The following is a 24,328-nucleotide window of genomic DNA, read 5'->3' on the forward strand; positions in this document are numbered from 1 at the left end:
GAAGGACAAAGGGTCTCTAAACTTTTGAACCTCATTATTTCCTCTAATCCCAGACGAGAATCCTTTCCAAAATGTTCTCACACAGCTCATTAATAGCTCCGCCGGCTTTTGTTGTAGTATTCCCTCTAGTTGGAGGTCGAATCGGTTCGAGCGGGATTACATTTAAAAACACGCTGGCTAAACATTTGCTTCAATTGATGCCGCAGGGAACTTTTCAACTATTTCACATTGGGATCCCAAAATAATACTAATACTTTGCCCCATTCGTTAACAATGGTAATCATTTTTTTTGTAGGGGATTGCTAATGTAGATTGTGTTCAGGGTTGTTGTTAGGGCAGACAAGGGCAGAAATTTGGGTCATGGCGCACTCTGGTTTGTATTTGGGAAATGTTGCGCTTGGTTTGTTCATCAGGAAGACATTCGTATTCATTCTTTGACGGCGTCGGCTCGGTAACCCCACAAATGGGACTCTGATATAAAATTGATGAAGGCTATCGTCTTATCCCTTTTTAAATTCCATGAATACCACCATGGATCTTGGACCGTCGGTCAAAATGTAGGTAAAAAATGGACATTTTCGACAGGATTTTTTATTTTTTTTAATTTTCCACCAATTTCATATTTTCCTCCATCCCTTCCAAGCATCAGGGAAAAGCTAACTTGGCCTGCATGATAACAGACTGCAAAAATATGTAAGAGATGACACACGTCCGTCGTATTTAGCCAAAATGTATTGAACAGCCCCCTCGTGGCCACTGTTGGTAGCCAACGATGTCTATTGAAAGTACAGAGAAAGAAAACAGAAAATGCTTAACCATCACTATATTCCTCGGTCTAAAAAAGAGGATCTGCTAATAATTTAGCATCCCGGTAAAGACAGAGCGGAATTCTGGTCCAACATGCCCTCGCGGTCGGTGGCGACAAACGGCGAAACAGACCCGCTCACAGATGGCGCACTTTGGCGCCCCGGAGGCGGCCTGCTGGCTAGATGCTCAGGTTACACAAGTAACCCTGTTATCCTCTATTTCCGCTACACACACAAGCCAAAAAATATGAGAGGACGCACACTCTGTCCAATAAGACGTTGATAGGAACATCGGACTCATCATTGGATGGAGCTGTGGGCCGCAATTGTCGCAAGATTTATTCATTTTTGCTAATCTGATGTTAGCATGAAGATAATCCATTTCACTTGAGATATGGTAAAGAAAGAAAAACAAGTCATTTCAACAAAATTTTCCAATTTTCCATGATAATACGAATGCTTCTCTCTCAAATATGGGGGATTAAAGTCCTTTCTAGTTAACGATTCACATTGTCACATTACCACTCCAAATGTAAAACTAACACGTACAAATATACTTTAATGATATGCTAATCCAGCTAGCACTTAGATATGTGATTCTTTTCAATTTGAATGAAATGTTCCAAAGAAGAACATTACATGAGTGTTTGTGTTTTGGAACTCGTCTGGCCTACGCAATCATGTGACCACTTGGTGGCTCTGACCTTGACCAATAGGATGAGTGGAGGGAATTTACTATATGGTCATACTACTCGTATGCTCGTGTAAATAAATAGGGTACTAATATAATCGTGTAATTGATGTTCTACTCTTTGTTATGTAAACTATTTGATTTGTAGTGTTTGTATTTTTCATATTAAGAAAAAATATATGAAAAAAGAGAGGCAAGGAATTATATTGTTTGCTTAATTGGACGCTAATTTATAAAACTATTGATGTTGTCTTTGTGATTACCCCGTTACATTTGACAATTGGTCTGTTCCTTGTGTGTCCTCCAATCAGAAGCCCTTTTCCGTGTCTCGAGGCGTCGCTCATTGGCTCTCGTTCTTTTGGCTCGCTTGCTTACATGCTAACTGACATCCCAATCTCAACTTCTTCGTTTTCGAAGTAAGTTTGGTTTTATACTTTAGTTTTTAAGAGGTTTTACACAACTAAAAGTGAATATTTAAGAAAATAGCGTTTAATGAATGTTGAAAATTATGTGAATGAGTTCGTTTTAGTCGAAAAATGCGTTTTGACCGTCGTAGCCCTGACAGACTCCATCTTAAGCATCTCATTAGGACCAGCCGTTTGTAATGAGCCTCTATTACATATATATAAATATATACGTGCCCCTCATGGCTCTTTAGCTATGTTCAAAAGTTCTTCAATCAATCAGAAATTATAAATGCTCGCCTGCTGTGGAGTTATTTTTTTTCTAACCGTGCAAGACTTTTCACATCTCGGTTTTCGAAGAACTCCCGTGAAGCATGAAACTCATTTATGTCACCGTTGGGAATCGGTGCACGTCATTACATATACATATACTTTTTGTAGGGTGCCGTCGGGGCAAAGTGGGGTTGGTCTACTATTTTGAAAGTAAAATATGAAGGCCTTTCATATCTTTTCAACTTGAATTATTCTTTGCCATTGAGGTTGAGAAGCAGCTCATCTTTTTGAACTGGCAGCGACGGACCATTCGTTCTAATCTAATTCAAATAAATGTTTTTTTTTAACAATGTCTTTTAACAATGTTTTAATCTCTTCAACAAAGGGTTTCTTTCTTTATATTTCACATGATATCTCGCCCTTAATGGCAGAATTATAACGTTCATGCGTTTAGGCAAATGATGTGTCCATATTTCTGTGCATTGATTAATTGCAAACAGATTTATTTACAAAATGTGCCTTTTTCTTCTTTTAAAGGTTTACTGGTGATGTCCCTATGAGAAAGCATGATAAGCATTATAACAAAACAAGGTGAGTGGTCATAATTTTAATTAAAAAACAAACAAAAACTAGAAAATCCAGTGTGACGACTCCTTAAATGTATAATTAATTTTTTAAGCTCTTTTCTGAGCACTTTTTCACTACACAGAACAGACACACTGAGCGTAAAATTAAATTCTAGTCACTCTCCGACATCAAAATGCCAGAGATAAGATCCAAACATCACTGATGTCACCTCGTGAGATGCGATGTGATGCGTTACCGTGGATACAGTACTCCTAGAGGCAGTACTATGCCGTAGCGCCTCTTTGTTGGCCTTCCCAGAAGAGAAAGGCAACGTTGTCGTTGTCTTTTTCTTTTTTCGCAGCCTTCGGGCCGAGGCGTCTGAAGAACAACGAGAATTGTTCTCGGTATTCAGGTGACGTCGCTGAGGATGTTGACGCCACGCATTCTTGAAATTTGCTTTTGCCTTTTGTTGACAAACTCAACTTTTTTTTCCCCCTCGTGCATCTTAATATATTCATAGATGTGTACATATTCCTTGTGCCTCTTTTTTGTTGACCTTCATTCTTTTTTTTCAATCCGAACAGGGATTTTTACAGCATTGTTACTGAGATCTTTGTAGTTGTACTTCGTTTTACAGTTAGAAATTAAATTATTCAAAATATAATATAATATATAATTGAATGTATATTTAATATAATGGTTTGCAGGAGTCTTGGAGCAGGTTTGTTAACTGGAAAAGTTAAAAAAGGGCTTAAACTGGCTATTTGTAATTAAAAAATAGTCAAATCTGATCAGAAAATAATCAGGTCAAATCAGATCGACAATAATGTTATTTGAAAAAAGAAAAAATACTTTAAAAGGAAATAAATTTGACCAATTACAACTTGTTTCAGTGACATCCAAATCTATTCAGTTGGATATGGGTGGCACTGAAACACTCATTTCTGCTTCTAACATATGAAATGTTTTTAGGTTCAATTTGTCTCGGATGTGGAACGACAACCGGGCTTGCTCCCGTTAAAAAACAACGAGCGTGGACATCCAGAATGACAACCGTGGTGGAAATCCCGTCCGTCTCAGCGAGCAGGTTGGTGGAAATTCCTCATGAATTGTCAGTCTTGTTATTGCTAGGGCTAATTGAGTTTGGCAGCCGAGTTGGCTGCGCTTATTAGACATTTAATTGTCCGTAACCAATTAGCCAGCTATTAGTCGCAGCGCCCGTCTGGAGGCGACGGCTCGTTTGACACCGTCAATTCATTCCCCGCACGTCTTGTTTAATGTTCCAATGCTAACGTATTCAGCCATTGCTTTGTTTAAAGAGCCACCAGAGGAGTCATGTGACATTATTTTAATTGTTTTTTATCATGTGTTTACTGGGTGTTTTTCTTTTTAGTGTATGTTTATTTCAAAGCAGTGACATGTCAGAGATTTGCACTTTAATGATTGGTACTCATATTTCTATAGACAGGAAACATGTTTTTGGGGAAAAGTTCTAATTTAAGTTTAAGAAAAGATATTTACATTTTAAAGATGATTTGCTACATGAAGAGTTATGATTGTACTTCATCATATTCAACCATGAATTCATGGTCATGTTTTTAGTTTCCATGACGGCAATATTCATAGATCAATTGCAACATTTTCAAAAGAATAATCCATATTTAAGTAGTAAATCCCAGGTAAGTGCTAAAGATTTCATGTGTGTGTGTGTGTGTGTGTGTCAATGTCAAGAAAAAAAGAATAAAGAAGACAAATAACAGTCATTTACTGTCATACATTTGTGCATTGATATAATAAAATGCTTGCTGGATTGTCGCCAATATTTCTTTCTCCATTTATTGTAACCTGAAAGGAAAAATAATTTCTACAAAAAATATTCAAATAATGCCATATATTATTCATTCCGTCAACCGGTTGATACTTCCCACCCGAATACTGTGCGAAGATTAAATCTGGCTAAAGTGTTTCGGCAATCGCTGGTTACCGTAGCGATGATAATACCGTGACTAAATCTATCTGTCGCGACACGTTGGCTATGATATCATATAATATAGGTAGAATCTCAGCGAACCGTTAAGTGGGGACATTAGATACATGGACGTAAGATATGGTTCCAACAGAAAATGTAGCGGAAATAGTACAAGTCTGTGTTTTTTGGTCATTTTCTTTTTGAGGACAAAAGAATCAAAGTTTAGTGGAGCGGAGGCCTCATAAAAACAAACCAAAAATGTCCTCGTGTTGACAGCCATTCCATTTTCAAGTGAATCCGTGGTGATTCTGATGTGATTCTTTGACTTTTTTTTCATTTTTTAATATATTTTTTTGGTTTGATGCACATTTCTCCTGCTCAGGAATAAAGGGAACAGTGGTTGGTATGATTATATAGTATATATATCTTTTTTCTTTCTCTCTTTTTTTTTAAACCTGCATCTCTTTCACTTTTTTGTAACATTTTTGTCCATCTGGGACCTGAGCACACTTTTTTTCAGTCTGTGTGTGTTTGTGTGTCCTTGTGAGCGTGGGTGAGTTTAGTGAGTACGTTAAACCCCGCCCCCCACCAAAAAAAAGTTGGGGATACATTCAACTGCGGGTGCAAATTTCAATCAAAGCCGAAAATGCACTCAATTCAATTGGTTTTGACCTGTTGGAAACCCGTTTAATACACACAAAGTCCAATTATACATAAATGCTAAAAGTGCACGTGTACACAAACAAGCTAGGCTAACTTGTAGCCTGAGAAAATTAGCCTAGTTCCCTGTTGTGGGAGGAGACCGGAGTACCCGGGGGAAACCCACGCAGGAGAACATTCAAAAACTCCACGCAAGAAGGTTAGAACCTACTACAGGTCGGGAGGCGGACGTGCTAACCGCTGTGCTAATTGCTGTGCTACTCATTTGAATATCACAAAATACACTATGTGGTATTTGTTAAATTAACAAAGGAACAACCAATGTGATACATGGTTACAATACACAAACTTTGGGTGAATAAATATAATTAAAGCTAAACCGCCTCCCCATAAGATTTAGATGTCCAAATTTAACAGTTGTACATTTCCAGCAGGTCAAATGAAATTCCCTGGGTTTCGATCCTGGTGCCTTTTTATGTTGGGCCTGAAATTCTACCCCCACATGTGAATTATTCCCAACTTTTTCGGACACCCCTGGTTTAGCGTGTGCGGAGGAGGGTCAGTGTGGCGGCGGCGGTGCGGCCAGTAAGCGGGCCAGCAGAGCGGCGAGCAGCAGGGCGGCGGGGGAAGGGCACCACGCGGGGGCGCCGTTGCAGTCCTTGCCTGACTCGCAGCGAGACTGTTGGCACAAGACCCCTTTAAAGTTGGGGGCACAGGCGCACTTCTGGTTCTGGTGACATGTACCGCCGTTCTGGCACAGCAGCATCTCGTCGTCGCAGACGTTGGCTGGCGGGAGAAAAAATAAAAATAAAGCATAGGAAAATATCACTTTTGCTTATTGAACACATACATACTTTAAAAAATCGATCTTAATCCCCTTGTATTTAAGACTTGTTGATTGTCCTTGTTGTAGTGCATGGTAGCAGTACCATTTATGGCCACACTACTTACGTAGTGCTACAACTGGAACTTTTCCAACTTTCAGCCATTTTTTTTGCGCATCAAATCTTGAGTGAGAAAATGCAACTATACTGCCTTCCGGTAGTTCTTTTGTCTCATCCATCTTGTCTACAAATTTAGAATTGATGTCATCGTTGCTTAAACGGTAAAAAGGCCTAAATTATGTTTGTCTGGAGACGTGATGGTAGGGGGAAGAAAGGCGGAGAATTCAGGGCACCGGTTAAAAAAAAACTTGGGGGGGATTAAAATAGAAGATAAATTCCTGCTGTCTTTGCCTCGGGACAACAGGCAACACCTGCATTTTTTATTTCTTTATTTTATTTATTTATCTCTGGAACACATTTATCCCTTTTTTCTACCATTGTGTTAGGGCTGCTGCTGTATGATAAAAAATGCTGATATTTTTCTGTCTTTTCTCAGTAGTACAACCGTTAGTTTTAAAATTGTTTTTGTATGTGTGTTATTATCAAAGTGTAAGATGAGGTATTAATAGATCAATATGCTGAATAGTTAGGCCATTATTTGATAGATATTTTTATCATCATTCATATTGTAATGAATTGAATAAAACAAATCTATCCCTTTTATTAAAAACTGAATATTTGCAATAGACTAGTTTAATTTGGGGGTATTTTCCGCTTTATAAGGCGCACATATTGACGGCATAGTTTTTTTTACGGTCGTTCAAATGTGAAAACTGCCAGCTAACGAATCAAATGAAGTTTTATAGCGGCTTTTGTGGGCAAATATCAAAGCTCCAATATTTTCCTTCCAACACTAGTTTCATCTCCCAGCACGCTTGCAAATTTCACACGGTCGGGGCGAGGAATCTTGAGGGGAAAGAAGCCATTGTGTGTAACGGGGTTAAGGTGCGACAGCGCCATCAATTTAGGCGGCAGCTGACGCTGCTAATGAGCTACATGATCTATTCCCCTCGGGGCCGGACAAAGCGGGCGCACGGTGGCGCATTGTGGCTGGCGCATTGTGGCGCTCTGGCCCGACCTTTCGCACGGGGCCCAAAGGTCCCCGAAGGCGGCGCGCTTGACATTTTTATTAGAGGGTTGCGCACAAAAGGCAGCCGGCCGCCTCCTTCAGAAGCATCAGTTCATGGTAGCACGCGTTTGTTGCATATTTTTAAAGGCCGGCAAAGGTAGTGCGGGTGCGCTTTTTTTTTGTACTCACGGTAACAGCCTTGTTTCCAGTAGTAGCTGGGCAGACACTCGTCGCACTTGGGCCCGGCGGCGCCGTCTTTGCACTGGCAGAAGCCCGTGCCGTTGCAGCGGTCGTGGACAGAACCCATCTGGTTGCAGTTGCATTCTGACAGGTCACAAAGAGAGAGAGAGAGAGAGAGAGAGAGTGAGAAAAATGGGTCTCGACGTCCTGGCCTTTATTTGGTATTCAGGACCGGCCGGCTAGGCTCGGGTGCCCTTTTCCCCACAAAGTCCTTTTTTCCCACATCACGGCTGCCAATCTGTTAGCGTCCAAGTCGGGATTTGGCCCGAGGTGAACCATTTTTCGCCTCTTTGACGAGCGAGCAATGACTTGAGATGCGAGTGGGCTGTGACTGTCATTCATGTCACACCCAGGGTAGATTACACAATATGACAGCTATGCTATGTGTGTTTGTGGGTCATGCGCATTAATATTAGGTTGCCTGTCTTAGTTGATGGCTTTGTTGTTGCTGGAAATGTTTCAAATGTTTTAGGATTGGATTGTGTGCGCTTTGCTCGGTACACACCGATGCAGACGCTCTCGTCGTCCAGCTCGGCGGAGGCGTTGCGGAAGTATCCCAGTCTGCAGTGTTGGCAATTCTGGCCTCTGGTGTTGTGTTTGCAGCTCACGCACGTGACAATTTTCAGGAACTCGAGGTAGCTGCAGCGGTTGGAGTGTCCGTAGCATTCACAGTCTAGAAAAAACAAAACAAAAATACAAACAAATAAGAAATAAGTTCAATTTTACAAGGTATGGATGAGCGCCAGCCCTCCGAGTGCTTTATTAGCTCTCGTATTAGCCGCCAAGATAGAGACGGAGCGCTCCCTCGGCGTGGCGACCATGTTTGCTGACTCGGCTAAGTCGAAGCGCTGATTACCGCCGGGACGTTGGCCGTACGTTGGCTTTTGTTTGGGAAAGTAAAGTCATTAGCCGGTTCGTCCATGGGAAGCTAGCAAAGAGTCGTTGACCAGCTGATCTTTTTGTCTTGTACTAATCTTAAAATGTTATTTCATAAATACGACATCGACTGTGGATGGCATTGAAAGAGTTACATTTTTTTTTTTGTAAGCCTTGAAGGCCTCACACTTATTTTTTTTCATTTAAATACTCATTTAGCCGGAATGTTGACGCAAATTTGCGTTTAAACGCCAATTTAAAAAGCGGCGGTTTAGCTGTTAAACCAGCCGTGGCATTATTATTTTATTATTGTGGGCTTTGACGACGGGCCGTGAATTATGAATGAGCAGGTTTAGAGGAAGTGGGCTAACGCCACCATGCCGTAAAGTGCCTCTCTCAGCACTGGGGGAAGAGTGCCTGATTAAATATAAATGGCCAATTACGCCGCCGACTTGAGAGCAGCAGCGCCACCGAGCGAGATCTTGCCTTATTGTTATTTAGCAATCCCATTTTTTTGTTCAAAATGGGAACTTGGTCCGGCTTTAGTGTGTAAATTGGCCCAACGCTTACCTTGATCGTGCATGGAAAGCAAACACAGCCATACGGGAATCTCAGATGAGGATGGAAGATGAAGAAGAAGAAGAAAACAAAAAGATGGAATGAAAGGAATTCTTCCACAATTTTTAAAGATATTTTTTGCCATGAAGAGCTAGCTAAATCTGCCCGCCATGTCCATGTTTTCTTACCTTTGATAGGATCGTATATAATAGGGAACAAATGTCGGGAACCGGGTTGGACTGATGTGGAGAAGTCCAACAGCCCTTTATGGGGAAATGAGTTACTTGCCAGACACTTTTTTAATTCCATTTTCCTTCATTAGCCACTACAATTGGACACTACTTCCTTGTTCTATGGTTCAAATTGAGGGAGATGGAAATGCCACTACTTTCTACCTGGGCCACCTTGAGTTCTACCTTTGCGCTTTTTCTCCTTGCTCTCTTCTTCTTCTTCTTCTTCTCGGTCGGGCATTCCACGACGACCCCCTTCTCTGCCCTCACCGCCATGCGCTACAAAGGAACAGCAACTCTCCAATCAATTGCTATTGACGTGGAACGCTTCAGCTTGGGCTGTTTTACCAGAGAAGGTTAGCAAGACGCGGAAGGTGTAATGATTTTCGACTCCGGGCCGATCTTCCGTTCCAGCCAATAGTACAACTACTGGATTCTAACTACGTAGTAACTACGCCGAAACAGATACCTGTCCTCTCCGGCTTTCCTTCTCGGGCAATTCCTTGTCCGCAGAACTCGTTGATTTGTAATTAGGTTTCTCTTGGGAGTGTTCCTTAAATTGGTGGTATGCTGAAAAACAGCCATTGTCGTCGACAAATCATCATTTTGAGTCATTGAATCTTGTTTTTGTGGCATTTTTTGGAACACCACGGCAAAAAAAGTTAGCAGTTAAAATATGGTTGACGTCACTGTAGCATTTGTTTTCTGCCACTGACCACCATGGTTATTCGCCACTATCCGTCCCGGTGGAAATTGTTGTTCAACAAAAAAAAACACGGATATAAATTGGAAGTACTCCACACGGAACTGTAGAATACGGCCATTGATTTGAGTTCCCCTCCAGGATTTCGCTTGACCGAGAATCTACACAGACAAACAAACTTCACTCACACTCCCTTTGGGGGGGGCCGGATAACAATCATGCTACTATTCTTTTGTAATAATTCCATAGCTCTAGCCGTCGCCGCAATGGATCTTTTCCAAAGCCCCTCCCTAAGGAATACTTGCTTTTTTTATTTTTTACATCGCACCATGTCAAACATAGCTAACGATTCATTGTTCTGTCACCAGTAAAAAGAAAGTCCAGGGACCCAGCACGTCTAAAACTGGCAAAACGTGTCCTAAACGTGTCCTCCCTCGCCACCCGATGGTGTAGCTTCAACGGATTTTTGCAGTAAATGTTAGCACAAAGTATTTTTTCTCCTGCTTTGTTCATAGCAAACGTGTACACTAATTATTGTGAGACTATTGTAAAACTATGTCTTGTCATATACCTTTCATTTGGCGGTCATCTTCATAATCATTGCCGTCATTCTCATGTTCAGATGAGAAATAAGCATTGTGCTCATAACTCTCATGCCCTTCACATTTGTGAAAATGTTTAGAGAAAGCAAAAAGAAAAGTATTAGTTATATTTGACTTTGATGAAAGGTAGACTCTGAGAATGATACCTCTCATTTTGTTTTGCTCTTCTTGATCATCTTCTATCATACTCTAAAAAGGAAGTATCTCATTTGACTGACCTGCTACATCACGCTCACGCTGGGATGAGAAAGTTCTATGTCCACCATTGTGAATCCCACGTCTTTCAGCCCTTCCATTCTCATGCCCAGTTGTGAAAGTATGGAGGCCATGAGTGTCATAACCACGTCTCTCAGGCTTGTAACGAGCTGTCATTCACAGGAAGACAATCCTCATCAAGAAAAGCTGCTTTTCAAAAGCCCAAAAGCTTTCTTACAGAAGAAAATAAGCCAACAAACTAGCACTACTACTACTATGTTCTAAAATGCTAACTTCTAACTATCAGATTGTCTTTTCCTCATGCCAGATACTAAAATACCACTCACAATTCTTATTTCCAGGACACAGTCCTGCTACAGCCACCACTACACTACTCCAAGTCATACCTTCTTTTTCAACTCGGTGTTCCAGAACCTGGCCAAAGTCTTCTGGGTCAGATGGGAAAGTACTAATAATGCCTTGCTTGTGAGTCTCATGTTTCTCATGCCTAACTACTAAAAGAGTGAGGACACAGATTCTAATGGAGGTTTTAAAGGGAAGCGCTTCTAGTTTCTACCGTGTCTAAGGCCGTCGGCAATACCTTGGGCTCCTGGTTCCTCAAATGAGATGATGGTTCTTTGGCTCTCGTGTGCAGGAACTGACAAATCAAAATGGTAGTCCACATTATTAATGCTAATAAGTTCATTTCTTAAGTCTCGTCTCAGTCTCCATTGAGAAATAAAGCAATATGAAGTGAGTCATGGCAAAAGTATTCATATTTGACATGGACCAATGAGAGTCATGGCAAAGTCCTTCCTCAGAAATGACCCCCATGCCTCAGCCACTCATCTTTCTCCTTCCTGGTAATAAAGGAAATGGGAAATCTATACATTTGTTTCTGTTCAAAATGTCCAAGCAGTATCCCGTAACAAGTATGGCGGCTACCTTTCGGCCAATCGATCCGCGGCTTTGGAAGAGCGGCTCGAATATGCATCCTGACTATGCATTTTTAACCACCTCAACTTTTCCCCTTTTCTTCCTCCTCCCCCCTACGTTTTCCATGTTCTGCTTTTCCCTGGGGGCGTCTTGCCTTTCCCACAATCCTTTGCACCTAGTTCTCGGGGCTACCGCGTGCGTCGGATAGAGAGAGAAAGAGATGGGAATCTAGTTCAGACGGAGTTTCCGACTCCTCCCGCTCGTTCGGGGGAAAAAGGAAACTTCCACTCCGACGTTTTTTTTCAATGACAATCCTTTTGAGTTCAATGTGTAGCTTCTTAAAAAAAGCGGCAAGTCACTAGTTCTTCTCTCCGCGGGGAAAATACGTTCAGAGATGGAGCTTTTTATTTGGCGTGGGTTTTTTCCGGGTACTCTGCATCCTAGAAACATGCATGCTAAGCTAGTTGCTTGAACACTGTGAATTATCCCTAGCTCCGAGTATGTAACAGTATAAATAATAGTAGTAATAATAGTAAATTGTTGTTTGTGTCTTTGTGCCCTACTATTGGCTGCCAACCAATTTAGGGCGTGTCCAATCTTTTCCTTTTAAACTGGGTCACTCACAATAGATTCACAATCCTTCACTAACGTTATTGTGGATGGATGGCTTTCGAGGTGGTACTGCAATTTAGTTCTTTCTAATTTATTGAGCTGTACCTTGTAGTATTTGGAGCGTGTATTTACAGGTTTACAGGGACTTTGCTTTGGAGGCCCTTTTAAGTAGACATGGAAGGTGAAATTGTGGCGGTGGAGTGGCTGGCCAGAGCTTGGCAGCCCACTAGAGACTGGCTTCCTTCCATCTGTCTTCCCCGTAGCCCAGAGGTGTTTTTACGCAGCCCAATTCGTTCTCCGCTGGCTTTCCCCACGACTATTTACATGGGTTGCGTCAAAAAGTATTCTTCCGGAATCAAACAAGTCTTGACTGAGCTCAATGCATAGTTTTAGATGATAACTCCCTCTTTTTTTACCTATAATTCTTGGTAAATGTCTTATTTTATGCAATGTTATTACAGCCCAACATATTTGACTCGACTTTTAAATTCTTATTTGGATCAGGCTTTTTAGATGTATTTTGTAATCGTCACCAACGTCAGCAAATGTTCGCATCTTTAAATCAACGTGGGTGTGTGAATGAAGACAGCCAAAACATTCCCACAAGGGGGCGATACCATTTGGCTTGTACGTACTGTATTTGATGTACGTACAGCACAGTCGATTTTATACTCGAGTATATCGGTGCCAGGTGCTTGCTTGTAAAAAAAAAAAAAAAAAAAAGTCTTGGGGTCTTTTTAATTGGCACCAAAAGTTTTTTTTTTCTCTTTTTGAAAAAGGCTGCGGCGCATCAGTTACGCGAGGACACGGCATGTAAATGCAAAGCGGGAGCTGCTGAGCGGGCTAGCGAATTAGCATAGGAGATGCTGCCTCAGATTGTTTATCCAGAGAACGCTTCATACACCCACTTTTTTCCTGCTCTCTCTAAACACACACACACACACATTTATGTGCGGCGTGATGAGCGTTCGCACTGTGAAAAGTGTGATTTCACACTGCTGACAAAGACTGAACTCCAAAGCTGTTCCGCAAAGGTCCAAACGCCTCCCCAAGCCACTTAAAAAATCTTGTAGCCAGATAGCCAGACTTGTGGACATGAATTTCCTGGCCGCCATTCATAGCAATTAACCTTGAATCCAAACTAAATGGCTTGCCAGACACTCACTTATAAGTGGGGACTACAATTTAGCCTACAATTATAGCCTAGCAAGAATGTTTTAGGGGGAGAAATCTGGATTACCCAGAGAAATCCCCAGCAGAGACATCAATTCCCACATCTTTTAAAAAATATATAACATTATGTCAGAATATCAACTCGTTATATCCAAAGAATTGATCGTACTGTCGTATTCTGTTTCATGTCACTCGCTTAAATCTTGTTTGAAGGGAAAAAAGGGGGCGTGGTCCCGTTGTGTCAATAGCGGGGCCAATCGGAATAGGCCTCAACCCATCGTCGAGGACTCGGCTATTATTAATTAATGATAAATATGAGCGCTGCGCAAACTCCAATGCGGCTTTCGTGTTGTAATAACGGACTGTGACAGAATTGGAGCAACGTCGGTGGCGTGGTGGGTAATGCCGAGCCACCAGGTGGCGACCTTTCAACTTACCGGCTGCCGTCGACAGCGATATATTTTATTTTACTCCCATATTTACCCATAAGTTTATCCACGGCTGATAATGAGTTAAACCAGGGACTTATTTAGAGACATTTTCTGCCTCCAAGATGGTCGCTCCCAAAGCACTACTTTTTTTTGGCACAATCACTTAAGCTATCCGAAAGCAAATAAAAGGGGATGCTTTCCAAAATCCTGCAAATGTCAGGGGACATTCTGAAAGAACATGACGCCCACACGTCCTTCTGATCGGGGGAAAAGAAAAAAAAAAGTTTCAACCAAAACTTAACACGACCAAGGAAGGAAGGAAGCATGCTCGGAAAATGGCGCGCCTCATTAAAAGCATGGCGGCGGCGCCCGAATGGCAATGCATTCATTAGTTGTTCTCCAAACGGACGCCCTAATCAGCCGTCAGGATGCGACGGGCGAGCGGTGGCGTTAGGGCAATGATTGGACGCGTTGGGCGGGGCTTGGCAAATCATCTCATTATATGCAAATGCACTGCGAGTGGCGGCAGAATTTTTTCTTTCTCCTAATTTGTGTTTTCCGGGATTTTTCCTGCGACTTAAATATTGTTTTTCCTCTTTGACTGGTGTGTGAATGCTTGTTTGTACATTTTATGAGATAGAAATGATATTTTTCCCAATGTACGTTTGTAATGCACTGAATTGACTCATTCTTTAACTCAATTGAGGTATACCACAGTAGAAAAAAAATACTTTAACCTCGATAAAGTATTAGTTTGACATTGACCACACATTAACTTTATAGCACATTACCACTAATGATGTTGATCTTAAGTAAAGCCATAAACAAGCTTTTTGCTTCAACAGTGTCGGCCATGTTTTTCATAAATCAAGTCATTAGCTCATCATGCTAACCTTCCCAATGTATTGCTGCGTTCCTGAAAACAAAAAATCTAAAGATAGTCCAAAACATGGAGTGCAAATTCCCAAAGTGGATGTGACACGCCAACTATCTTGGAGCTTAAACTTTGAATTTTTGTAAATCATGAGGCCCTCATCTTATATTCATCGGGCAAAGACAAGACAAGAGGCGTCAACTGGGAAAATATTTGTGGGACTTGACACGGCATAACCTGAATAAGGAACTTTATTTTAGCTCAGTTGTGCCATGGCTTTTTAATTTTTATTTTTTAAAGCTAATTCGGCAGGATGGTTCTGACCTAGCCGACCAACCGGACGCGGATCAGACTCTCCTAATGCTTTGTAGCCGCCTCCTTTTTACGCTAACGGCTAAGGCAAGTTTGCCGCCCGTCCTGGGTGTCGCGGCAAAAGACAAATTGGGCGCTACGAGCTCGCCGAAGAAGAAAAAAAAACAAGAGAGGATTCCAAATCCACAGGGATTGGCCGTGACCCAGATGTTGATGAGTAATGATTTTTCAAAATGCTCGCCACACGGTCGTGCGCCACAGCGCCAAAAAATACCATTTTCCCAACCATTTGCTGGCTTTACTCTACAACAACAATTCCTATTTCCCAACTAAACGTCCATTTCCGACTGGAAGAAAAAGTCCAAAGCGTCAAGTAAGGACGGACGGATGGGACAGGGGGGGCGCACCCTTCTTTTTCTTTTTATGCAGCGCGAAAGGCATTAAAGGCCGAGGTAGCCCACAAGATATAGAATGTGTAATCAGCTCCCTCCCTCGAGCGCTTGGCCCACAAATGTGATCTTTTTCTTCCGTCCGTCAACGTGTGCCAAAAGCAAACGGTGGAAGAATTCCTCCCTCCCGACCGAGCAGGTTTGTGTGATGCGCGGCGGCGGCGGCGCCGATGAAAGGACGCCGGCCTATGAATAATGAAGCAGAGATGGAAAGAAAAGGGGGAAGGGAAAGGGAAGTGAAGCCAAGGGAAGGGAAACCAAACCAAGGGAAGTGAAGTGAAGGGAAGCCGCTGACTGCAGAGAGAGCATCTTTCTCTCTTTCTCAAAACCGACTGATGCAAAAGAAAGGAAAGACAGGCAGAGAAATTCTCTCCGTTTTGCATTATTACTTACTAGAACCGGAGGGCGAACCTGCAATGGTACCTGAAACAAGAAAAGAAGAAGAAAACATGAGAACTTAATGACTTGTATGCATGGGCTTTGCCGGAAAGGCTCATCGGCAACATTTTTTTACGCCCAGTCGGCATCTTTTTGTTCTTTGGTAGTCTTTTCACACATTTAACCCTTGGTCAGGCACTTGTTTTGATTTTTTTTTGATCTGGTGGTTAATCAGTTGTAATGCTCATCACTCGGGTTCTTTTCAAAGTTTCCATAGCTCTTGGTGTGCCATCAACCTTTTGAATTTTTAAATCCCACTAATGGTTTTCGTGGCGTGATAGCGTGATAGCGCAGGTGTGTCGGTTGCGTGTTCATGTTCGTTTAAAAGAACGAAAGTGAAGAAGACGCCGCCCCAGATGATTATTTTATGGTTGTGACGTCATCCCAGGCAATTTTTTGACCTTGAAATGACTGACCAAGTAAGAGTAATTGTGCATTTGAACGCCAAAATAGATAAATATTTCGGTGGGTCGGTTTGAGAGTGACGTACAGGTGTTGGGCGATCCGTTGGGTGTAGGCAGGTATGATCCGGCCTTCCAGGACTTGGCCTTGAAGCCCTTCTTGCAGCGCTGACAGTCCTGACCCGTGGTGTTGTGCTCGCACTGGCACTGCAGGTTGCCGTCCTGCAGCAGGCACTGGGAGGCGTGGAGGTTGCACTTGCACCTGTTGGCCACAAGGAGGGCAAAAAACAAGCAGTCAAGCCAAGCTTTTTCTCATCGCCGCCACCGTTATTAAAGGCGGACTTTCACCCCTCATAGGAAATCAAATGTGTACACATTATCTTTCTATGTTATTTGGAAGGACGGATTCAAGTCAAAGCTTGTGATTGGGGGTGAACTTGTGTTACATTATCTTCCTTAGCCTTTACAAAAAAAACATTTGTTAAATCCTGCCGTGGGTATCTGGTGAACTCCGAATTCATTCCGCTTGTTATTAGACAGGTTCATCCATTCTTACGTTTGTATCGTCCAATTTGCGCTTCGGGCCATCAAAGCGCCCGCTAAAAAGTTGCCAGGAAAAAAAAATACTGGGAGAGCTGACGGCGACGACGGCGGCGGCGGCGGCGACTACAGTGGATAAAGCCCCATTAACGAGCGCTTCCAGCTGCTATCTCCGCCGCACGACTCCCCCTTCATCTTTGTTTATCTTTCTTCTTATTTATAGCCGTAATTGCTACGCCTCCACGTGTCCGAAAACGGGCAACGGCGGCAGTGGCGGCGGCGCCGCCGTCATTAAAGACGGCGGCCGGCGCCGCTTCGGAGATTGCCGCTCCGAGTATCAAAGTTTGCTCGTCGGCTTTCGGTGATTAAAGTAGTTTATGAATGAGTTCCAGTCGTCGGCTAACAAACAAATGCCATGCCCATTCCTAAGTGTTTATGCTTGCAATTACATTTTTTTGTCCACAGCATGGCCCTTTTAAAAGAGCATTAAATGCTAAAAAGTACAACATAAAATACGACAGTATTTCTACACTTCACAAAAGCAATTAGTGCCTGCCTTCTCTTTTGTCAAGTCGTAGTTGGGGGTCATTTTGTGCATGGCAAAGGTCAAAGGTCATAAACCTGCATCTCAGAACTGTGAGGCCGGGCAATAAATACATCTAAAAAATACAATGTATAGTTTTTGTTTGCTGAAAAGAGTTTAGTAAATATGTCCTTAAATAATACCATTTTTTGGATGATTTAATCTGTCATAAACTCATCCACTCTCAATTCTTTTGTTTCAGCAGCATTGGCCGACCAAGATGGACGTCCGAACCACTTCACGGCGTTTCCATTTTTTTCCTAATGGACGTCAAAAATTCGTCTTGGAATCTTCTCGCCGGCAGCGGGTAAGTCCGATTTTGTTTTTTTCCTCCCCCTAGTTAAGAATGTTGTAAATACGATTATTGCCCGGCCCTATAAACTGATGCTAATGACCTGCCCTGGCATAGATGCCCAAGCCCCGCCCCTAGGCCCAAACCCCCTCCCCTCCCCGCCAACCCCGCCCATGGCCCATCATGTTCACCCCATTAGCATTCCCAGCGAGCTTTTCAGAATTCAAAGCGATTCCTTCCTCCCCCCCCCCCCCGTATGTCGGACGCCCGGGTTGAGACGCAGTGCAGCTTGGTGATGGTATTTGCGGATTGAAAAGAACTTTTTTTGAAAGCGCGCTCCACTTGAGTAAGCCAGGAAGAAAAAAAAATGCTGATGTTGAAATTTCATCCTGGGAGAGAAAAAAAAAGAAAAGTGCCATGATCAAATCACTTGCGAATATCTCGGGGAAAAATCTTCACGTAGCAGGCAGGCAGCCTCGGCCAAACTTTTTCTTCTTTTCTATGCGCTTTTAAAGGGTTACTTTCTGTTAGACATCGCCAAAAATAATGTCTACTTAAATCTTACTTTAGGAAATTGGGCTTTAAAGTCCAGCTGCTTCATAAAGAGTTGAATTGTGTTTGAACATCAGTTTCCAATGTTTTGAAAGTTTTTTTAGTTGAAAAATGAGCGTATTTCAATGTGTTTATTGATTTATTTTTGTAAATGCGGCTTTGGTGACTTGAAATGGTTTGTGATGGTGAAAATAAAAGCAAAACAAAACATAACTTGTGTGATTTCTTCCTTTTTTTGGACATTTTTCTAGTTTTTGGATTCCCATCTTTGACTTGAAGCCCCCAAAAACTGTTTACCGAATGTATTATTCAAATAAGCAAGTCCTGCCTTTCTAATTGTCTGGCTAAGCGCGCGGGGGTGTCGTCACCTCGGCCCTTGGACCCCTCTTTTCTCGTCGGGACTAATGACGCTGTTTGAGTCTCCAGTTTTAAAGCGGGATAATGCCATTAACCCTCGTCCTCCGGCTGATCCCGGCTCACTTGGGATCATCAGATCCTTCTCACCAGACATCCACAGCCGGGGGGCGCTCTACTCGCCCGTGCGTTCTTTCCTTTCTCCGCCCGGCGGCTTTGTCTCAGAAAAAAGATGGCGGCGCGTCTCTGTAAAGTTCGCACGGCGGCCACTTTGCCGACAAAGCCCGCTCGTCTCGTGGACTACAAAGCACGCTAGCCGTGGTGACGTTCCCATCCGTCACCTCGGGGGGCTTTCGGGGCTCGTTGGGGGATTTGCACAATAGTCACTTCCTTTTCAGTGCAGTCCTAGAGAGTCTCTTTCTTACTTTCTTTCTTTCTTTATCCCTTTTCTTTCTTTGTACGCGTACATGAACAGTAAGTCAGTCAGTGACTAGCGTGGTGGTGTGTTAAATTAGTGGTGGTGCCACAATGGGACGTTTGTCGGCAAGGCAAAGGGAATTCCCAACGTTTTTTTTATTACAAACTAGGCCTGACTGCAAAATTTAAAATCAATATTGGTGGTAAAGTGGTTAGCATGTGTGGCTCACAGTTCTAGGGTTCTGGGTTTGATGCCAGGTTGGTCTTCTTGTGTATGAATTTGCATGTTCTCATCCACATTTGCTAATTGTATGCTAACTAGCTATGATTGCTTGTCGCCCGGTCTCGGTCTGGTGCCCGTCGTTAGCTGGGTTAGGCTCCAGCACCCCCCGAGACTCTTGTGAGGATAAGTATTTCAGAAATGGAATGAAAAATTCTAAGATTTCCTTCCCTGTTGAAAATAAGTTGTGTGAAAAGCAGCTTGATTTTTTTTTGTTGGACTCCCTGGCCTGTGGGAAAGCTAACATTAGCACTTAGCAAACGCGGCATGTGGACGTGAATTAATGCGGCTGACCCGAGCTGTGGTCAGCAACTTGTCAAGGTCTTTTACTTCCTTTACAAGGCGCCATCTTGTGCATTTTGATGAGCACTTTAGCCCATTTTCAGACAGTTGACTTGGCCCAACAAGTCCAGGAATAAAATACCAAGATCCAAGTCCAACGAGTAAGACTGCCTTCTGGTCTACGGGCAGCAAAAAAAACGGAAGGAGACGGTCGGAGGACGCCGCCGCCGCCGCGTGCATCCGGCCGCCTCCATTATTTAACGGGCGGCGTGCATACTTTGCAGCTCAAAGTGGGGATGACGTACAACTCCTCCTCCTCCTTCTCCATCGTCATCGCCATCTTAGAGCAGCCATTTTTTTTGAATAATTCATCGGACCAAACGCAGATCTGCCACGAAACGCACGCTGTACACGAGTGAAATTGTGCGCCAACCCGAAAGTAAGACGAGGGCGTGGCTAGCGTTTGTTGGAAATCAAAAGTTATTTTAGGGTTTTTCAAGCAAAATGGAAAAAGTCAACCATACTCGGAATACTAGACTTTGATTTCATATTTCAATTTGACTGTCAGTCATTAGGGGGAAAAACTATTAACAATAAAATATGAAATGAATTTTAAAAGCCAAAAAGTTTGGCCCTGAGTGTATGTGTGTTATGTGCCCTAGGCATTTTATGTAAATCAATTAAATCAATGTATATATTCATTTTTTTCTTCAGTTTTTGACCCGCACATGTTTTGCCTAAGGCATTTTTATGTTGACATTTGCCTTTTTCAAATTTATGATGGCCCACAGCTAAAGCTCATGCTAATCTTTAGCTAAGCTAAGTCAAAATACTCCCCATTTTTGGGGCTGCTCTATTAAAATGTGACCCCGCCTCCCCCCGCTAACATGGGCGGCGCCGTTTTATAGCTGCTTATCACTCAGTCGAGACGGATGCCAACATGGCCGCCACGACACGCGTTCCAAGATAATAGATGAGCCGTTTAGTTTAAGGAGAAAAGACATTCTTCTTTGGGGGGGGTGAATTTATGATGCCAGCACATAAAGGCGGTCACGTCCAATTAGCCGCCGGGAATTTACAAGGCGGCGCTCAGGTGGCCGTCCCGACAGATAAACTTTCTGACTAGAAAGACGGAAGGCGGGTTTTGCATTCCGGGAAGTCGGAGTTTGTACGCGTTCTTATTGAAGACGGGAATATTTCCTTTTTTGTGTCACTTGTGTTATTTTTAGGACGACTCCAGTTTGCGTCTCTGTGATGTGTCCATCAACAACTGCCGAGTTAGCCGCTAATTCATTCCGGTTTGAGAAAAAAAGACATTTAGGAGACTCTTTAGAACAAAATGGTGTGCCGGCCCACAGTCGTTTTCGGTTCGTTCCACCGTCCGTTCGCATGAAATATTCAGTGAGGCCATCGTGGCTTTAGTCTTGCTTTTGACGCATAAATATGGCTTTGTTTGGAAAGTACTTTGGGCTTTGTCAGTGGCTTTTATTTCGTTTTTTTTCTTCTGTCTGTCACGCCGGGTGGAATACCCATCAGGGAGCCGTCTCGCCTCGGCGGCCAATAGGACGAGGCGAGCTGTCCGGGTGGACCGTGTGGGAAATTGAACATCTCTTTGCGCAGGGTGGCCAACGTTTGCCCAAAGCAGACATCCAATGAGTGACAGCGTCCAAAATAGCGCCGCTTCTTTAAATAAAAAGAAACTTAGAGATCCTCGCCAGTTTTGTAGGGAAACACAATCATTATTTGCTAGTCCAAATGGATGCTTACATACAAAAAAAATGTAAAATACATCATCACAAATGCCATTTTTTTTCCTAGCTAGTGACTACTATGGCCTATGGCTCACAAGCCACATGTGGCTCTCTGCTAACCTGTAAACTCAAATCTACCCCAAGCACCACTTTAATCCTATCTATTTCTTTAAGTCGAGCCGGCCTCACATCACGAATCTCCCGAGCCGAGCCGGTCCCGTGAAACTAGCAGTTAATCCATCATCTGCCTCCCCCTTTACTCCTACTCCTCCTCCTCCTCCTCCTCCCTTCTCCTCCTTTCTCTTCCCCCCGTTCTCCCTGCGCCGCCTTTGATCGGGGGCTTATACCTCCCGTACGTCGGCTCACCTTCACACGGGCAGAAGGACGCCGCTCGCCAGCACAGAAACTTTTATTTTTCAAATAGTTTGCTCGGCAAAGTCAAAGCTAATCAAAAGACAAAAAAATAAAAGACGCCCGACGGCGGGCAAACGGGAGCGAGAAGACGGACGGGCCCGTGGGTCGCCATCGCCGTCCGCCATCCGCCAATTCGGACAAGAAACCTTTGTAGCCGTTGCAGTTCCCACCAGCCAATCAGGGCCTAATTATTAGCGTGTTTATGACCGAGAGGCTTTTAGCACAACTTTTTAATCATCTCCAAGAACCCCGGTACGACGGGTCACCTTCCGCGGGGAAGCCTGGTTCTTCCTTGCCAGCTCTTCCTAAAGGCGACCATTTTGTGACAGAGTAGCTCATTGTTACGAGTCGACGTGAAGAAAATATTGACAAGAACGCATGTGCTTTTGCCAGATGAAATATTTCCTCTCGGACAAAAGCTTCCAAAAGACTTTAGCAGCACCTGTCGCCACGTCGACACCTGCTTCGCCAGCAGCCACGCCATAAGAAGGGCTTTTTGGCTGGCGCTCGGCAACATTTGCGCCCACTGTCTTCCTTCTGCTGTTTGTAAACTAGTCGGAGATATGTAAAGAATGACAGGATTTGATATTGTGAAATATAGGCATGGCGGGCTGCTAGGCTACTCCACATTTGGCCTTAAAGTGTTGTTAGTAAATGGTAAAAGTCATCTTGTTAGAAGAACTGTGTTTATTTCATCGCTTTTTGCGGGAAATCTCTAGCAATTGTGAAAAGAATCCATTTTTGAAAGTAGAAATGTTGAGAAAAGGCATTTCTTTCAGCGCCGGACTGTTTACCAAAGTGTCTTCTTTAATAAAATTCAGCCCACCCGCACGCAGCCGTCAAATCAAAAGCCAAGATTCCGCGGCGGGTAAGCGACATGATACATTTACGGGGGCGGGCGGTAAGAGGAAAAAATAAGGACGGCGACTTCCCGGTCGCTCATCGGGCTCAATCTCCTTCCCCCCCATCCCCTTGTCTTGGCCCTAATCCACTTAGGCCGGTCTCCTTCCGAGCTTAGGGCCTTTGCTTGATTCCATTATAAAGACCCAGCGCACGACCCCGTTCTTATTTCATTAAAAGGCTCCAATCTCTGACTCGCCGTCTAATCTAGAATGCAGACCGGCCGGCGACCGTTCGGGGCAAATTTTGCAGCCCATCCCAACCGCCACGGCCATTATTTTTTTTCTTCCCACGACCTTCCCGATAAAAATATTCTATCGATTGTCTTTGTACGAGTTCGACCTTCTTCCGACTTGACCTGAAATCCCCTTTTGTCGTAAGCTACTACCTCCGGCAGCTCTGTGAGTTTTGTTTTTGCGGCTAAATTTAGCCCCTCCCCCCCTCTCTCTCTCTTTCCCTAGCGTCAAAGCTAATGTCCTATCCGGTGACGGCGTTATTGATAGGACAGCACTATTAAGCGCTGAGCACCTAGCTTTTCCCGCACACCTGCGCCAGCTATTTTCAGCACCAGCGTGCAACGTCAGATAAAGAAGATGTCACCCTGTGGCGCCGGGTTCACTTGGAAGTCTTTCGGGTATGTTGAGGGACGCTTGAAATATGACGTTTTCTCAACAGCTGGCCGCTGACAAGTGGAGGCCCCATAAAAGCCAACGGAGGAGTCGCTTTTGCGTCAATAACGGCGCCGTATCTCATTAGGCGGCGTCCCGTGGCCCGGCCGCCACGGCGTCAAAAAAAAAAAAACCCATTTGGCCCCGCCGGTGGCGAATATTATTCATTATTCAAATTCCAAGCATCGGAAAGCCCGGCGTGTTACTGAGGCCAGATGAGATGAAATAGCTTAGCCTTTTGTGCCAGGAACATTGACTCATGGCCCCGCCCCCTTCAGCCCAAAAAATCAATTTCACAGCCTTAAGCAGCGGGCGACCCTGATTGTACCGTACCGTCGAGGACTCGAGCCCACCCCTCCTACTCCCCCCACTCCCCCCGATCACCTAATACTTCCCAGCAGCCGCCCAAAATAACTTATTGATAAGCGATTACATTACGGGCCAAAGGGGCGGAAGAAGGGAGCCGATTCTGTCATATCCGTGGGGGGGGGGCGGGGGCTATATTTGGACGGCTGTCACCAGATCTAGCCCACCTGGACACTCGGCACCACCCGCCCCGCGTGCCGCCACGCATGAACGCTTACATTATCAAAGACGTTTTCCGGTCCAGTGAGCGGAAGATGGCGGCGAGGGGCGGGCGGACATTTTCTATATGGCAGATGGGGTTCAGGGTCGGGAAGGGAGTCTGGAGTTCCAAACCCAGTCCAAGGTTTTTGCCATGGTCCCATTCCGCCAAAAGCAATTTGACACACGGGCTAACTTATAGGATATCGTCAAAGAGGAGTTAAAAATAGATGAAGAATGACTGTTGAAAATGGATGTTGTGCCTCTGCATAGTTGAAACTGATAGCGTAGAGGAGCTGGTATGAAAAATGAGTACGTTGACTGGTCTTTTTCATACGGCAGTGAGTTGGAATCCGAAATTGAGCCATCAAATACTAT

General features: G+C 43.7%; 1 protein-coding gene and 2 long non-coding RNA genes across 4 annotated transcripts in view; 1 reads left to right on the forward strand and 2 right to left on the reverse strand.

Moving 5' to 3' along the window:
• Positions 1 to 1,692: 1,692 nt before the first annotated feature.
• On the forward strand, positions 1,693 to 18,522 carry LOC144210545 (uncharacterized). 2 transcript variants are annotated; one of them, XR_013329402.1, is made up of 4 exons: positions 1,693 to 1,913; positions 2,712 to 2,765; positions 3,714 to 3,828; positions 17,679 to 18,522. It is a non-coding gene; the product is annotated as an uncharacterized LOC144210545 (long non-coding RNA). The 2 variants fall into 2 exon arrangements; XR_013329401.1 differs by having other exon boundaries at positions 1,705 to 1,913; positions 17,682 to 18,522.
• Positions 4,562 to 24,328, reverse strand: part of ntng2b (netrin g2b) — a 28,747-nt gene continuing 8,980 nt past the window's right edge. Inside the window, exons 4-8 of the mRNA XM_077737262.1 lie at positions 16,443 to 16,615; positions 15,908 to 15,937; positions 8,069 to 8,236; positions 7,513 to 7,647; positions 4,562 to 6,156 (exon numbers count right to left, since the gene is read on the reverse strand). Coding sequence (XP_077593388.1) covers positions 5,930 to 6,156; positions 7,513 to 7,647; positions 8,069 to 8,236; positions 15,908 to 15,937; positions 16,443 to 16,615 — 733 coding nt within the window. The 3' untranslated portion in view covers positions 4,562 to 5,929. The remainder of the gene's footprint in view (positions 6,157 to 7,512; positions 7,648 to 8,068; positions 8,237 to 15,907; positions 15,938 to 16,442; positions 16,616 to 24,328) is intronic.
• Positions 9,437 to 10,811, reverse strand: LOC144210546 (uncharacterized). Its single transcript, XR_013329403.1, has 4 exons — positions 10,751 to 10,811; positions 10,502 to 10,588; positions 9,697 to 9,797; positions 9,437 to 9,506 (listed from the first exon to the last, which is right to left on the reverse strand). It is a non-coding gene; the product is annotated as an uncharacterized LOC144210546 (long non-coding RNA).

This window comes from Stigmatopora nigra, chromosome 17, assembly GCF_051989575.1.
Source record: "Stigmatopora nigra isolate UIUO_SnigA chromosome 17, RoL_Snig_1.1, whole genome shotgun sequence".
Classification (NCBI taxonomy): Eukaryota; Metazoa; Chordata; class Actinopteri; order Syngnathiformes; family Syngnathidae; genus Stigmatopora; species Stigmatopora nigra.